The sequence below is a fragment of the Barbus barbus genome, assembly GCF_936440315.1.
Source record: "Barbus barbus genome assembly, chromosome: 33".
NCBI classification, from domain to species: Eukaryota; Metazoa; Chordata; class Actinopteri; order Cypriniformes; family Cyprinidae; genus Barbus; species Barbus barbus.
The window spans coordinates 11,352,614-11,369,519 of record NC_136761.1 but is presented as its reverse complement, the minus strand read 5'-3'; the positions used below and the strand labels follow the sequence as shown (position 1 = coordinate 11,369,519).

General features: G+C 36.5%; 1 protein-coding gene across 3 annotated transcripts in view; it reads right to left on the bottom strand.

Moving 5' to 3' along the window:
- LOC306853494 (protein phosphatase 3 catalytic subunit alpha-like) overlaps positions 1 to 16,672 on the bottom strand; it is a gene marked incomplete at its 5' end in the record, with an annotated part of 42,325 nt that extends 25,653 nt beyond the window's left edge. Inside the window, one exon of one of the 3 annotated variants that reach the window (XM_079390964.1) lies at positions 16,615 to 16,672. In XM_079390964.1, the coding sequence (XP_079247090.1) occupies positions 16,615 to 16,672 (58 nt within the window). Of the gene's footprint in view, positions 1 to 15,415; positions 15,544 to 16,614 lie in introns of those variants that run through there. The other 2 variants (XM_079390963.1, XM_079390962.1) reach the window with 2 other exon arrangements.
- Between the last annotated feature and the right edge of the window lie 234 nt (positions 16,673 to 16,906).

The following is a 16,906-nucleotide window of genomic DNA, read 5'->3' as shown; positions in this document are numbered from 1 at the left end:
AAGACTTAAGGCTCTTACTTCTTTTATTGTTCAACTGAGAAAAAGAACCCAGTAATCTCATATTTCCATTAAAGTTTCAGAAAAGATCTCAATGTCTCAAACTGTTCTCAGATTTTCCAGGACACTAAAGTCTGCAATCAAAGGAGATTCAGTATCAACTCACATGATGTTTCTCATCAGATTTTGCTGTTATCCTCAATCATTTAAACTATGTAATCTTACTCGATGTCAACAACTGTCTCATTTGTGTCTATTTTGATTATTTTAATTTCAGAAATTATAGGAAAAAACATCTTAAAACTTGAAAGAAATGGTCATATGAGATAAAAACCTTTTTCTTCTGGTTACCTAAAACACTTGCAGCACACAAACACACACCTTTACAGTACAGATATCTGCATACGTTCCTTTTGAATAAGCACATACTGTATGCTGCCCTCTTTCTGAACATGAGCATAATTATTGTTGTCATGGACACAGTCATAGAGTGACGGGCCTCACACACCATCTCATGTCAATAAACACACATGTGGTGCATCTTTTCACAGGCATTTGAATGTAAATAAACATGTTGGATTATGAACCACAACAATGAAATGAAACTTCATGAATCATTGATCAGAGAGCGGAACGAACCCGCGCAAAACAATGTGAGCTAAATATAAACATGAGTGTTGCAGAGAAGCAGAACCAGCCTAAACATTAAACACACGAGTATAACTGACATATGAACCTGTGAATATGTATATGAATATGAATTAAAATTTGTGATATGCTTTTTTTCTAAAAATCAAAAAACTACATTTTGAATCAACCACTTTTAAAACTGAATTTAGTGCTGTTTTGGCATCACAACATTACAGAATGAAAATTACTATTAATTTAATTACTATTAATCCATTAGATTTTTTAAGAATTAACTTTAGGGTTATAAAATTTTCACTATTTTTTTATCCTTTTTTTGGCTTCAGCATTTTATATGAAAGTGTCCAAAACAATGAATTTTTAAAAGTACAAATATTCCATAGTCCCTCAGTTGATTAAATAAACCTGGCCAATGAATGATAAATAGATAATATTAAAATTCTATATTATTTGGTCTAAAATTAAAACACAATTTCAAGTCAACCATATTAAATGCTGAATTTAGTGAGATTCGCTCAAATTTATAATGTGCAGAATATAAAATGTTATACATTTTCACCTTTTTTAAAATTATTATTATTTTTCTTTAGTAGTTTATTTTAAATAGTCCTGTAGTGAAAAAATATTCAAATATTCCAACTAGTGCCTCTAATTAACAAAAAAAGTTTTTTTTTAAACAAACAAAACATTTAAAAAAAAAGAAAACTAGCAAAATGCTGCCTAAAATAGGACACGTATTTCATGTCAGCTACCCACATACACATTTTTGCATATTGTGATCAGCAGTGCCAATATGGAGCTGCCATCTGCTCTGTGTCAACATTGGTGTTGACCTTTGACCTCTGGCATGGAAATTTAATATCAGCATTTCATGAATACTCGCTGCGCCTTTATTTTCTTCTCTCTGTCAAACTTCCTTCTAGCCCTTTCACAGCTTGCACGCTCTCTGCATGTGTGTGCATGTGTGATACAGCAGGCCAAGGCAGGACAAGCAGCGGCAGTGTGAGGTCAGGATAACTGACCCACGTGTGAGAGCATGTGTGTATGTGTGTGTAACACCCTCCAGCTGCTGAGACAGATGCTGAGACTCCTTGTGCATCTACTAGAGACTGAAAAAACAAGCACCAGACCAAACACACACTCACACAAACACTCTGATCCCTCTCTCTCACTCAAATGCACACATACAAATACACTCACAAAAGCCTCAAATGCATTCACAAACAAACAAACAAACAAAAAAGAAATTTCTGACTGCTCACATCTCCTTTCTGACTGATATTTTGCAGAATTTGGTATCTTGGCACACCCAGTTTGTCATGATTTACTCACTTTCCTGTATGACTTACTTTCATCCATTGAACAGAAAAGGAGACATTTTGTTGAGTGTTTATGCTGCTCTTTTCTATACAATCACCAGCAGCTGTAAAGCTTTTAAAAAGACAAAAAAAAACAAAAAAACATGTGGTTCAGTTTGAGCTATTGTTGTCTGAAGGTAAATTAAAAATGCATCTAACTAGCTTGCAAGAGGAAATGGAGATCAAAAACTTGTCTGTGTGAATCTGTCCAATGGCAGACATATAGTTTGTGATGTAGACTCTGTAACTCTTTGATTGTGTTTGCTGTAGTACCATTTTTCATCCTGTCAGGAGCGGCACAGTTTTCAGCTGGAAACCAAAATTTATGTATTAATTGAGTTACTGCTGTTGTTCCTGCATCCTCTTCTATGTTTTCATTTGTATAGCTAGAACTGCTTTGATAATAACAGAAAATATATTGTTCTAAATTAAGATACAAAAAGTAGGCTATTTGTGGTTGTCAAACCTTAGTGGAACATATCGATAGTTAAATTCTTTTAAAGGAATTTTTTTTAAAGGAAATTCATACTCTTATTCAGCAAGGATGTATTAAACTGGTCAACAGTGAGAGAGCTCTTTTGTAGCATCATAAATGTTTTTACTATTTCAAATAAATGCTGTTCTTTTGTGACAATGAAAACTGGAGTAATGGCTGCTGAAATTTCAACTTTGCATCACAGGATTAAATTACATTTTACAATTTATTAACAATATTATGACAAAACAGTTATTTTAAATTGTAATATTTCACAACATTACTGTTTTTATTGTATTTTCAATCAAGCAGCCTTGGTTAGGAAAGAGACGTAAGATACATAAGAGGCCACTGTATGGCAGTTAAACTCGTTATTAAACTTGTTATTTCAGCTAAAATTGTGCTGAAATAACAAGTCAGTTGTTGACTCTGAGGAATGTGACAGTATTGATAGAGACTGTGGGTCACATAGAGCCTATGAACGAATGATCTAATTAGTCAGAAAGCTTAGAGATTGTCTATAAATTCTCCATCAAGTTTGAACACGAATTAAAGGCACAGTTCAAACTCAAAAATGACAAATCTGTCATCATTTACTCACCCTCATGTCATTCCAAATTACTTTTTCATCTGTGGAACACAGAGTGACTTTCAAAAATATACATATGTTGTATACACTGTTGTTTACATCCAATTTATTTTCAAAATATAAATTTGTGTGTTTCGACAAGACTCAGGTCAAACTTGTATGTACGAATAAATATCTTTGCATTATATAACAAAATATCAATGAACAGCAGTCCAACCACAATGTGCAGTATTTTGGTTGATGCTCTCTCTCCTTTTAACTCCCTGCTATTTTTTCGGTCTCTTACTCTGTCCTCCTGCTCCCAGTAGTCGACCTCACCTTGACTACCTCCTGTAAGATACGTTCCTCTCAGAGTAACACTTCCAAATGGCCGGCCCTCCCTCACGCGTTCACGGGTGATGAAAAGGATTGTTCTGCGGATCCGTTGAGCCCGCTGGAGCCCCACCAGTGGTAACACAGATAATGGTCTAGAATCATACTTTGGGAAAGTAGGCCGCTGACAGGCTCGCACTTGTTCCCGGACCCCAGAGGTACGAGGGGAGGGACTCAATCAGGTCACAGCTGTGCTAGAGCCTCTCTCACTCTCTCTCTCTCTCTCTCTATCTCACTCTCTCTCTCTATCTCACTCTTTCCTTCCCTCTCCTCCCTGACCGTTCACTCTTGCCCTCGCCCCATCCTGACCCCCACTAACAGGAAGACACTCACAAATGTTTGCCTTAGAGGCTGAACCTCTGCTGTGGAGGAGAAACTGTTAGTAAACTAGAAGACCGATAAACGCCATGAGCATGCTGTCTCAAAACAAACCATCTTCAAAGACTAGCGTTTTATCATGAATCATGTTAGCTAAACATGAATTTTTTTTTTCTTTTAATCTTGCTTTTCACATCAAAGTAGTATTCATCTTTAAACTGAATGTACCATAATACCACTGGTTGGATGATAGATGGAGCAATCTAGGAATTTTTGTTGCGCAATAGCCTAGTGAGCTTTTTGGTCAGACAAACATCTTTAAACTAAAATATTCTTAAAGTAATCCCTGCAACAACATTTTAAGCAGGAAAGTTGAATATAATAGCTGAATATAATAAATACAATAAGTTACTTTTACAAATAAATAACTTGTCTTTTCAATATACACTACTGTTCAAAGCATTCAATTTCAATGAATAAATGATAATTTTGGACATATTGACAATAATAAGAAATGTGGAACACAGAGTGACTTTCAAAAATATACATATGTTGTATACACTGTTGTTTACATCCAATTTATTTTCAAAATATAATTTAGTGTGTTTCGACAAGACTCAGGTCAAACTTGTATGTACGAATAAATATCTTTGCATTATATAACAAAATATCAATGAACAGCAGTCCAACCACAATGTGCAGTATTTTGGTTGATACTCTCTCTCCTTTTAACTCCCTGCTATTTTTTCGGTCTCTTACTCTGTCCTCCTGCTCCCAGTAGTCGACCTCACCTTGACTACCTCCTGTAAGATACGTTCCTCTCAGAGTAACACTTCCAAATGGCCGGCCCTCCCTCACGCGTATTGACAATAATAATAAATGTTTCTTGATCAGAAAATATGGTGGCCGAGAGAACTCAACGCGCTGCAACTTCAGAAAACATATGCAAATAGAAAAAGCACCAGCAAATCAAGAAAACATCTTCATCAGTTTGACAGCAAGTGGTGCAAATGCTCACAACACAAACAAATAAAGAAACACACTGCAAATGCTCACAACACAAACAAATACATTTCTTTGTTTGGTTTTGTTGTGAGCATTTGGAGTGTGCGCGTTGTCAAATTAAGGAAGTTGTTTTCTTAATTTGCAGGCATTTTTTTCTATTTGCAGTGTGTTTCTTTATTTGGTTTTGTTGTGAGCATTTGCAGCGTGTGCATTGTAAAATTGAGGAAGTTGTTTTCTTTATTTGCAGGTGTTTATCTATTGGCAGTGCGTTGAGCTCTCTCGGCCACCGTAAGAAAATCAGCATATTAGAATGATTTCTGAAGGATCATGTGACACTGAAGACTGGAGTAATGATGCTGAAAATTCAGCTTTGGCATTACAGGAATAAATTCCACTTATAATTTAACACAACAGAAAACAGTTATTTTAAATTGAAATAACATTTCACAAAAGTATTGCTTTCACCGTATTTTTAATCAAATAAATGTAGCCGTGCTGAACATAATAGAGACATATTTTGAAAGCATAAATTCTTACTGATACCAAAATTTGGAACAGTACACTCTTAAAAAGTAAAGGTGCTTCAAAAGGTTCTTCAAGGGATGCCATAGAACCATTTTTGGTTCCACAAAGAACCATTCAGTCAAAGGTTCTTTAAAGAACCATCTCTTTCTTAACTTTTTATAACCTAAAGAACCTTCTTTCACCACAAAGAACCTTTTGTGAAACAGAAAGGTTCTTCAGATGTTAAAGGGTTCTTTATGGAACCATTTAGACAAAAAGGTTCTTCTATGGCATCGTGAAGCACCTTTATTTTTAAGAGTGTAGGATTTACTTACAGTTGAAAACCTAAACCTTTTATTATGCATGAATGCAAGAATATATTGAATGAACGAAAACTGATATCAAAGTAAAAAAACTTTGAGCCATTTTTGATACTTCTAGCGTTAGCATAGTATTTGTGTTGTACTTTTTGCATGGTAGCATTATAGCCAGTTAAACAGATGGAAATGATTTACTTTCATGTCATTTCAAACCTGTACGACTCTCTTCTATGAAGCACACTGCACTGCACTGAGTAGGACAAATAATTTCAGAGATTTGTGATGTCGAACAACAAACTTGTGAGATGTGAAGTGGCTGTAACTGCAGCAAGTGAAGACCATCAGACACCCACGGAACCGTTCCAGAAGCACTTACAGTGTGCAAGCTGCAACATCCTGTAATTAAACTGCTGACTATCTGAAATACATCATCCTGTGATCACACAGCCATGGGACGGCTCTGTTTCAGCCCCTGAGACCTAAAAGCGATGGAACACACATTTTGCTGTGCGTCAGACATAAACATTGTATTGTTACTACAGGCAAGCTTCAAAAATACAGCTGCCACATCTTCTGACAATCCCAGAATTCTGTATAGAGATGAGACAAAGAGAAAGAAAATGTACTGTCGGAATGAGAATGGAGAAAATTGACTAAAAGGACGGATAAGAGGGAGAGTAGCGCCTGACCCAGATCGGGAGAAGGTAACAGCATCACGCGCCTTTGACGGAGGGATTTTTACAAGCGGCGTTTGATGTTGCACAATTAATGCATGCTTCACACATGAAGGGGCCATCTGCACGTGCACAAAAGCAGGAGGCGGGACTTTAAGATGACAAACACACCGATGAACCAATCAGCAGAGTGAGCTGAGTTGACTGACAGGCCAGAAATGATGAGGTCATCCACTCAGGCAGCAGTAAATATAGGATAAAGATCCGTTCTACTGGATTTCTGGATCACAGAAGCGTTCCTGCTTTCGCATGGCCTCATTAGGTCTCAGCTCTGCACTATCCACTGTGTCCTCTGTGCTCCAAACTCGCACCCAAAGTATTTATGTTAAAGAGGCTAAATTTAGTGTCACTCATTCTTTCTCTCTTCCTCTTCCACTCTTCCTCCTAGCTTCACCTTTAGTCTGTTTTGAACCAGATCTGCGTATGGGTATCTCTATGTGGCGGCATGTTATTTTTACCCTAGTCCACATCCTGTGTTGTGTACTAATGATTTTGAATATCCTACAATTTCCTGGCAGTCACCCTGCTGCATTCTCATCCAGGTCTAGTGTCATTTTAAAGGAGCAGTTCTGCCAAAAATGAACAATCTGGCATTATTTACTCACCCTCATGTTGAGACAAACCTGCATGTTGTTATGTTTTATTCGTCAAACACAAAAGGAGATATTCTGATGCTGCTTTACAGGAAAAAATCAGAATACGATACGTGAATTTTCTGATAAAACTGTGATTAATAGTTAAAATGTGATTAAAGATAACAACAAGAACAACAACAAAATAATAATAAAAACAAGTTGGCTGTTCTTGTTTAATGGGGAGCACAATTTGGCCCCCACATTTTGTGATTATATATTAAAATACACATATATAATATACATATTTTGTAATTATATTATAAAATAATAATAATAATAAATGAATAAATAAATAAACCCTGTTTAAGGGAAAAGATCACATATAGGCCTGCATGATGTAGGGAAAAAAATTGCAGTTGTGATTTAAATAAATAAAAAAATACATACACACATAAACAAACAAACAGACAGACAGACAAGCAAGCAAGCTCCAAATTGTCTTGTGCTTGTTTCTTGGGCTGGACAATTTGGCCCAATATTTAGTGATTATAATAATAATAATAATAATTAATTCATATTGTAATATATCACTGAAAATAAAATGAGTATTTAAAAAAATACTTATACTATAATAATGAATATTTATTTTCACATTTATTTTGATGGAAGACCTTTAAGATTTTCTTTTGTTGACAACAGCTGGTGCACTGGGCCATGATTTTTGCATACAGTAAATAAGCAGTTAATAAGTAAACAATGTCAGAATTGTACTATCCCTTTAAATGAATTTACGACATATAAAAAGTTATGATAGATAGACAGACTAGGGGTGAGTGTGATTTTAGCTGGAGGTCCTGCCCAGGGCACAGATGACTGCATTTTGTTTTCCATCCTGTGTGTGTGTGTGTGTGTGTGTGTGTGTGTGTGTGTGTGTGTGTGTGTGTGCGAGACACAGATTGCGGTGTGTGAAGGTGGTCAAGCGTGTGAGCGTTCTCCATTACACACATCTGTATGTTTCAGTGTATATGTGTGTGCTCAAGTTAAATTCTCTAGTGACCCGTAACATATGTGTGTGTGTATCTGTGTGTGTTTGTGCATCTGTGTGGGAGGAAACAGTTTTCATCATTTTCCTGCAGTTCTGTATCACTGCATTTGATGCGAGATTGCCTCTCTCTCACTCTCTCTCTCCATTGCATCATTCAGGTGGGCGATGAAGTTGATTAGCTCAGTATCTGGCTAGATGGGCAGCTCTTTAGTCCTTAATAAAAGCATTCTCACATGCTTGAAACAGAACTGAAGTGTGTGACACTATGGCTACTTTTGGAATAGCATACTATATACTTCTTATTACAGTACTACAGTCTTAATATTTCTGCAGTATGCAGGATGTACACTGCATACAGCATGCAAATTCTCTGTATGCACGAACTACCTGGATGACCTTTGACATTTGCCAAAATCTGCAGTATACAAAAGAGTACTGCAGTATGCAATGCACTGAGTACTATATCCCACAATGCAGTGTACTTGACCTTCAATTTTCAGTGTGACAAATCAAGCAGTATTATCAGCTGCAATGCTATACATCTTTTTCTGGCCTCGTTATGAACAGACTGCCAAGAGTTAAGATGACTTTACAGAAAATTGGATTAAAAATGTAAAAAACTGAAACTTGACTCCATTTACTGTAATATGCTAATTTACTGCATATTGAAAACCACAACATTTTGTCATTACCAGCAAGAGAGTCTGACTTTCTAAGTTGGGAGGATCTAAATATGAATGTGTTTAAAAATAATGGTGGAAACAAATTGGTATTGGTTATCATTACGTAATTGTGAATATTTTCTGTACAATTTTAATTTGTACACATTTTGTGTATTGTAAATTAATAAAACCATGTTAACGTGCTTTTTGAAGCAACAGGCTTGTTTGACAAAATATTTCCCAACATTCTCTGTGGCAGAAGAAGAATGTTAAATATACTGACAATGCACCAGTTACACACTTAATGTGCAATTTGTTTTCTTTAAAGGGTTTTTGTCAATAGTTAAACTAAAAGAATTTTGAAATTGGCCAATGCATTAATTTTTTTCAAAACAAAATCACTTGAACACAATTACATCATAATAAAGACTTCTAAACTCATAAGCAGGAACATCCCAATAGGATCAAACATGCATGTAATGAGGTCATGTGACAAAGTTAATGAATGGGAGAAACCGCAATGCGCAATATGACGGCTCCTGCCTTCTAAATAAAAGAGTCACTGCCATTAGAAGCTCTGGTTCCCATAGAAACCTGAGACTCGCATACACTTAAGACTGCACATGCGCATTGGTGGGACCGATCTGAAAAACATACTTTCTTAATTCTATTTATGTCACGTCTGTCCAGGACTTGTCCAGGGCTTGAGTCAATCGGTTCACTCCGAGCAGAATCGATATTTTAACGTTTCTGTTCCTGCATTCCTCTGTATTATTACCGTTACGACACCGGTTCGAGTAGAAAAAATAACGGTTAATAACGTTATTTTTTTTTATTGTCTTTGCCTATAATAATAATAATAATAATAATACAGTGTTTTCTTTACACAAAAAAATAAAGAAAAGTAAAAAACAGGAAGAGATGGTATCTTAACCCGCTGCGCTTAGTCACAGCCAATCCAGCATCATCTTTTCTAGATTTGCCTAAATGTAGGCTAGGCCTACTAAACAAAAGAAAAAATCTATCAATGCATTGTTAAAAAACACTAATTGTATTAAATTGCATTTTGAGGAAGAAACAAACAAACAAAAAACAAGTGGCGTCGCATTTTATTAGGCTATTACATTCAGAAATGATGAAGGCTAAAATGCCGGTAAATCAAAAATGTTTACAAACATTATAAACACAGTTATTAGTTTCTCTCCACAACAAATCCTCTAAATTTAAGACTATATAGGCTATAAAAACGTCAATCCAAAAACAAATTCAAGGTGAAACTGATGCCTACCTCTCTCATTCGGCATGAATCCAAATTTTTCCATATTCGCGAGAATCGCGACGTATCTGGATGCTAAAATATTATTTAGGTTATTATAGGCTTTGTACTTTCATTGACGTAAAACATCACCCTTCACATCGGCTATATCAGCACAGTGAGGCGGTCACGCTGAACGCAACAGATCGGACAACAGAGCACTGTAACTTTTTATTCGTTCCTTTAACTGTATTTTATTTTGATAATGAACAGGCTGCAATGTCGCAAAAATATGTTGTGTCTTTGTGCGCGTGAGGCGCCAGTGCGATATGGCCATACCAAAGCTGGTTGGTTAGGTGCAAGACATCATGCAAAACAAATAAAACTGTAAAGCTTTTGCAAAAAACCCCCCCAAAAAACAACAAAATGTCTTTCCTAGAACTTTGGAATGCATCATAGTGAACCGTAGGCCTAACTCAGCATATATTTTCTTTTGTTTTGTTAATCTGTAAATGATTTAAGCTAAATATATTTAGTGTATATGCATATATTCCTTTTTATGTATGCCTATAGTTTTATTCCGTTTTCTCCGTTCACAGAAGCGCTGCAGGTGCCTAAGATCTGTTGAATCCATCTTACACTATCCTCGGATAAACTCTAAAGACCCGTTCACACCAAGCACGATAACGATAAAGATAACGATAAAGATATAGTTCTAAAAATCATTCTCAGTATTAAAGAATAGCAGCGTCCACACCACAACTATAACGATAAAGGCACAGAGAAACGATATGGTTGGAATCACTTCCAGAACGATTTTTTTCCAGCCGATGAACGATAAAAACACTGACAGCCAATCAGAATCCATCCTGCTGTAATGTGCTCGAGAATTTAAAGCGGCAGACGCACGTGCGCTTAGAATAAACAGACGATATCGTTCGCTGGTGTGGACACTAATATCGTTATCTTTATCGTTATTGTGCTTGGTGTGAACGGGCCTTAACACCAGTGCATTGCCATTGCGACTTACCAAGAGCTCACAGCTGAGCACAGGCGGGCATTTAACTGGTTGGATGCCTCAGCGTCATATTTGCATAGTCTGTAGCCTACTACTTGAATTCCTGATTGGTTGACAGCAAATTTCAAATATTAAATGGAACGATAAAATAACGTTATTAACCGGTTAATGGCCATTTAAAATTTTCGTTTCTGTTGGGAACTATTCAATTTGATTTTGTTTCTGTTTCCGGTTCTGTTCCAGTCAAAATTTCGTTTGTTTCCGGTTTTCGTTTTCGTTCCTTGAACCGGTTCAGAGCCCTGCGTCTGTCTACGGTTTTTGTTCATGTTTCATGTATTCAGTTCAGGTCTATCAAGGCATGTCTTTTATGTCATGTGTTTTAGTTTGGTATCAGTTATGTTTCCTGATTCATGTCATGTGACCTCCAGTTCCAGCTTGTCATGTCTTGTTTTCATTGTCTTTTCTCATTATTAGTTCTGTTCTCTCACTGGTTCATGTTTTTTTGTCTTATCTTGTTTTTATTGATTATGTTATGTGATTAACACAGTCTTGAATTTACTTCCTCATGCTTGACATTTTTCCTATTTCTGTATTGAAGCACTTTATTGTTCCATGTCAGGTCATTGCTTTTGTCTAAGCTATAGTTTCTCATCTAGGATTAAGTTCAGAGTTTATGTTTTGGATAAAATTAGACACTGGACCATAGCATTACTATGGTTTCTATAATATTTACAAGTATCATGATAATGCCACGGTATTCTTTGAAGTGTCTTTGAGTAATATATAACTAATCTTCTTGATGAAAAAACACTATGGTATTATCATGCATTTTTAGGTTCAATGTTTTGGTATTATCATGTTTTTTTTAAACATGATACTATGGTAATACTATGGTGTTTTGGACATGATACCATGGTAAAACTATAATATATTGGAGAAACGTCTAATTAATTATGCCAAGTATGCCATCTTCCCAACATTGGACACTAGTACCACAGTATTACCATGGTTTATAGGACATACAAAAGTATCATGGTAATACCATGGTTTTCCATAAAGTTTCTTTGAGTACAGTGTAAATAATTATGAAAAGCACACAATCTTCTTCACTAAAACCACCATGGTAGTATCATGCTTTTTCATTGTAATGGTACTACCATATTTTTCTCTTTTTTTTCTGGACACAATACTATAGTAAAGGTTTGTTATTTTGGACATGGTACCAAGAAACATCTACATAATTATGCCAAGCATCCTATTGGCATTTATTATATTTTTATGGTTTTAATGCCTTTTTAATTCTATTTCAGCATTTATCAGACAAGCCAGACTTTATTGCTGATTTGAAATATGCCATTGAGATTTCAGTATTTAGAAGTATTCAGATATATAAGAGGTGGTCTTGCAGGCTCGAAGTAGCTGCATTGTAAATATGGCCATCAAGTAAATTAATGTTCTTTAAAAAGTACCTTTTTCTCCAAATGTGGTATAATAAAAACCATTGGTTTGATTAGAATTGCATAATGTCCACATACTATTTTTTAAACACAGTTATTCAGTATATACTGAGGAGTATGCAGTACTCTAGAATTGAATTCCAAACACTGCCTGAGCGTTTGCCCCTGTGTGCGAGAGAAAGAGATTGCTGGGACACCAGCGCATGCACATCCATCCATCTATCTGATGTCAAGTGCCTAATTCCCCATCTCTCCCACTTTTCATCCTCCACACTTTTCACACATTCCCCCTCTCTTTTCTTTCACCTGCTCTCGTTTCATTTATCTCCAGGCTCATGGCAACACTCTCTTAGTTTCAGTGTTGGGCTTTAACATCCTGTTCATGTTGCGTGTTGGCACTCGGCAGGAGGCATGCATGTACTAACACAGACACAAAATCTGGCGAATAAATGTCGATCTTTGAAGCCATTTCGGTAATGCCATGAAAGTGTGTGTTTATGACTGCATGCAAATAATATATTCCTGTTTCAAAACCTCTCCATTCCTATGGGCCAAGAACACCTATTAGTAACAATCATAAAAAATACACTATGATGCAATTAGAATAATCTAGTCATTATTGTCGCATTACTACATTCCTTGAGGAGACAGACGGCAGTGAAGCGCATTCTGTCTCATGGAGAATGCAGCACATAATAACTTGTGGAAATGAGCAAATTCATCTCAAGCAATCTACTTGCTTACTCACTTTGTGTTTGTCTCAAGCGTGCCATCTTCTATGCACCACTTTTACTCTCTGTTACTCCATAGAAAAAAATTGCAAAAAGTACTACAGTATTACCATGGACATGGTACAATAGTGATACTTTGTTTTTTTGGACATGCTCCCATGGTAAAATATCATGGAGCAACATCTAAATAATTAAGGAATCTTATTCCATCTTCCCAACAATGGATATCGATACCATATTACCATTGTTTCTGACTAGCACAAATATACAAGCATCATGGTAATACCATGGTATTCTTTGACGTTTCTTTGAATAATATGTGAATAATTATCCCAAGCATCTTCTAGACTAAAAAAACACCATGGTATTATCATCAAGGTTTTGTTAATTTTTCTGAATATAGTACTATGATAATACTATGTTTTTTTTAGACAAAAAAAAACTATATACAATAATAATACTTGGAGCAACATCTAAATAATTATGCTAAGCATTGCATCTTCCCAGCACTGGACATTGGTACCATAGTATTACCATAGGACACATACAAGTATCATGGTAATACTTTGTATTCTTTAGTATTCTATAGTATTCATAGTATTATTTGGAATTTATTTGAGTAACATGTAAATAATTATGCAAAGCACACAATTTACTAAAACACCTATTATGCTTTCTAAAGTACAATGTAACCATTGAAATTTTTGTCTTGACAGTACTATATTAAAGCTTTTGGAGGTCCAAGCAAATTCTAGTCATGTCAAGAATCACATCCTCCAAATATTGGACATTGGTACCACACAGTATTACCATTGTTTATAGACAAAATAACATAAATCTCAGGATTGGCGTTTTCCAAATCTTACAAACAGGTTCTGTGGTTGTACCATAGTACAGTGATGTTATCAGATGATAATACCATAGTCCTTTGAAATATGCCATGGTACTGAAATCCATGTACCCTGGTATCTACGTGGTATATGTTCAAAATATCATAGTACTTTTTGGTACATTTTAAGTGTAACAAAAATGTACCATGGTAATGTCATGTCTTTTTGAGCATGTTTCTTGAATTTTTGGATATGTACCATGGGAATATGGAGTATATGTAAATACCATGCAATATGTGCATATATATCAAACGCACCATGCTGCTTTTATAATCAAGGATAACCCACTGTACTTTTTTCCTAAAGGTTTCCATGAACCATCAGGCAGTTTCTCACTTCCGCTGTGTCCTCATACCTTTCTCACCTTCACACTGGCTGCTTTGCCTTCCTCGTACGCCAGTTATATCTGGACACGCTCTCACACAGACCTTCCCTTAAGCTTAGTACCCAAGATACCTAACGGTTAATATTACATAAATGTGACGCATATGCTGCAATATGATTATTTAATGCAGAATGGCATATGTTGCTAAATAATTACAGGCAGCCACACTCCAGGGTTGACGGGATAGCCCTTACAGTACACGACACCTCTCTCTCTCTGCCCAAACCACACTTGCTCACACACTATGGTGGTCCAAAACGTGTCTCCCCTGTCCGCTTTAATTGCTTTCCATAATCCAAACAAACTGATCACATATACAGATGCTTTTGGGTAGCTTTTCAGTTTGCAGGCATCGCTGAAGTCTAATTAACCCCTCTCTCCACTAACCGCCTACACTATACGTCCACATACACATATCCCATCATCCAGTGATGCTGAAATGCCCACATCTTCACTATTTGCCATTCTATTTGTTGCTTTTTTTATTATATATTTATTGTCTATTACAAAAACTGGAAATATAAATATGGCTTTAAATTTTGCTAAGCTTACAGTGCGTGAGCGCATGCATTGGTATAGGCTACTTATGATGGATTTGCATAGTCTCTTAACGTAGTTATGCATCACATCGCATGAAATATATAGTACTGCAAAGCAACTTGTTTTTCTGCAATAACATTTCGCTTTAATGCCACTGGGATTTCTGGATGCAGCGCATCCTCTATGGGCAGCCTTGTTTACAGTGTGTAACGCTGTACCAACGAATCGATAAACTGATTCGGAATGATACACTAAAATACCCTCATAGGCCGTCTATGCAAGGATGTACATGTCAGTGCACGAACTAACATTGCGAGCATCTCAGCGCATTTTCCCCGAATGACAATAGTGCACTCGTGCAAGGTCTCGAGGCATTGCACATTTCACATCATTACACGCACAATCGATACTGTAACTCACGAGATCACCTCGTTATCCGAGCGCTGGTAGCTACGCGACAAGCGCGCGCACTGACATTGGAGTAAAAGATGCGAATGGGCGAGCGCAAGGAGATGCATGAAACAAAAGCCACGCTACCTTTAAGTCGTCCTTTCGCTGTCATCCTCAAACTGCCAAAAATATTTCATTGGATCGAGGTGTTAATCTCTCTCTTTTGCTCTCCTCCCCCCCTCTATCTCTCTCTCTTTCTCGGGTAACCTGGCACTGTATAACAGTTCATCCATCCGCCAGCAGGCGCGCGCAGCCGTCGATGCGCTCCACAGATGTGGCAAGCTGTTTGCCTTTTCTTCTTTAAAACTGTTTCTTAGATTTATAGGACTGGACTGCTATTTAGATTTAATTACTACATGTATACATGTAATATAGATTCTAGTACTTATTCAAAATCCAGTCAACAACAACAAAAAAGGTGTAAAAACAACATTCACTCAGAAATTGCTAGTAATTCACAAATATTTACAAAGAAAAAGTAACACACTGAATTAAATGTGCCATTTTGAAGTAGAAACACTGAGTCAAAATAGTATTTTCTTTTAAAACATCCTCCAGTGTTGTTTTAGGGTATTTACATCTTCGAAAAAAATTGTGTATTTCAGTTTTATTGCACTTATTACATACCCATTTAGTTACTACCTCAGTTGTTATTTCACTAGTTATCAACTGTTTTTCCCCCTTTACTTTTGAGATTACTATTAAGATGCTTTTAAGTGACTAGTTGCAAAAAATAAATAGTACACTGAAAAAATGCGTAGAAACAATTTTCACTCAGAAAGTGGTACTAAATATCACAATTACATATAAATGTTAGGGAACACATTGAATTAAACTTGAAATTTTGAAATTGAAACACTGAATTAGTATTTTCTTGAAAAACTCACTCCAATAATCTTTTATTTACAACTTTTTTGTAGTAAATAAGCACTTGTTACTAATTTGCTAAGATAAAAATGTTAGTTTTAGGGGGGAAAAAATGTTAACATGGCTTGCCATACCTCTCCTGCATCAGCATCGCTGAGCATATAGGGAGCCTTAATGGGTTGCCAATCTCATATAATGGAAAGAGTTTTTTGGATGCAAACACACCAACCGAAGCATCCTTTGATCACTGATCAATCACTGATGCGTGACGTTTGAGGTTTTCAAAAAATCTTCGATAAAAAGATTTTCCTTACAGCGCATCATCACAGAAACAGAATCATCGCGAAACATGCACAATCGCACATAACGCTGCATGCTTAAAAATGCTGAGTACGATTAAAAAGGTACACAACACTTACATTTGATCAAGCGGTCGGTAGGGTTTAAACCCATGATGTCTGCGCTGGACATTCTCATGGGTTGTTGTAGATAACGGGGAAAGTGCGCCTACTCCTAACGGGTGAGCGTGCGGTCTTCGGTGCTGCGGGATGCGCGGGCTGCAGAAGCCGCATCACTTGGTGCGTCTCTCCTCCGTCCACCGTCGGTCAGGGGGGAAGATGTGTCGCAGTTGATCCGGGGAAACTGTTATGCTGGAGATGCTGGACTCTGCCTGGTGCCGTGTGGGGGCGGATGGGTAGACAGATAGATGGA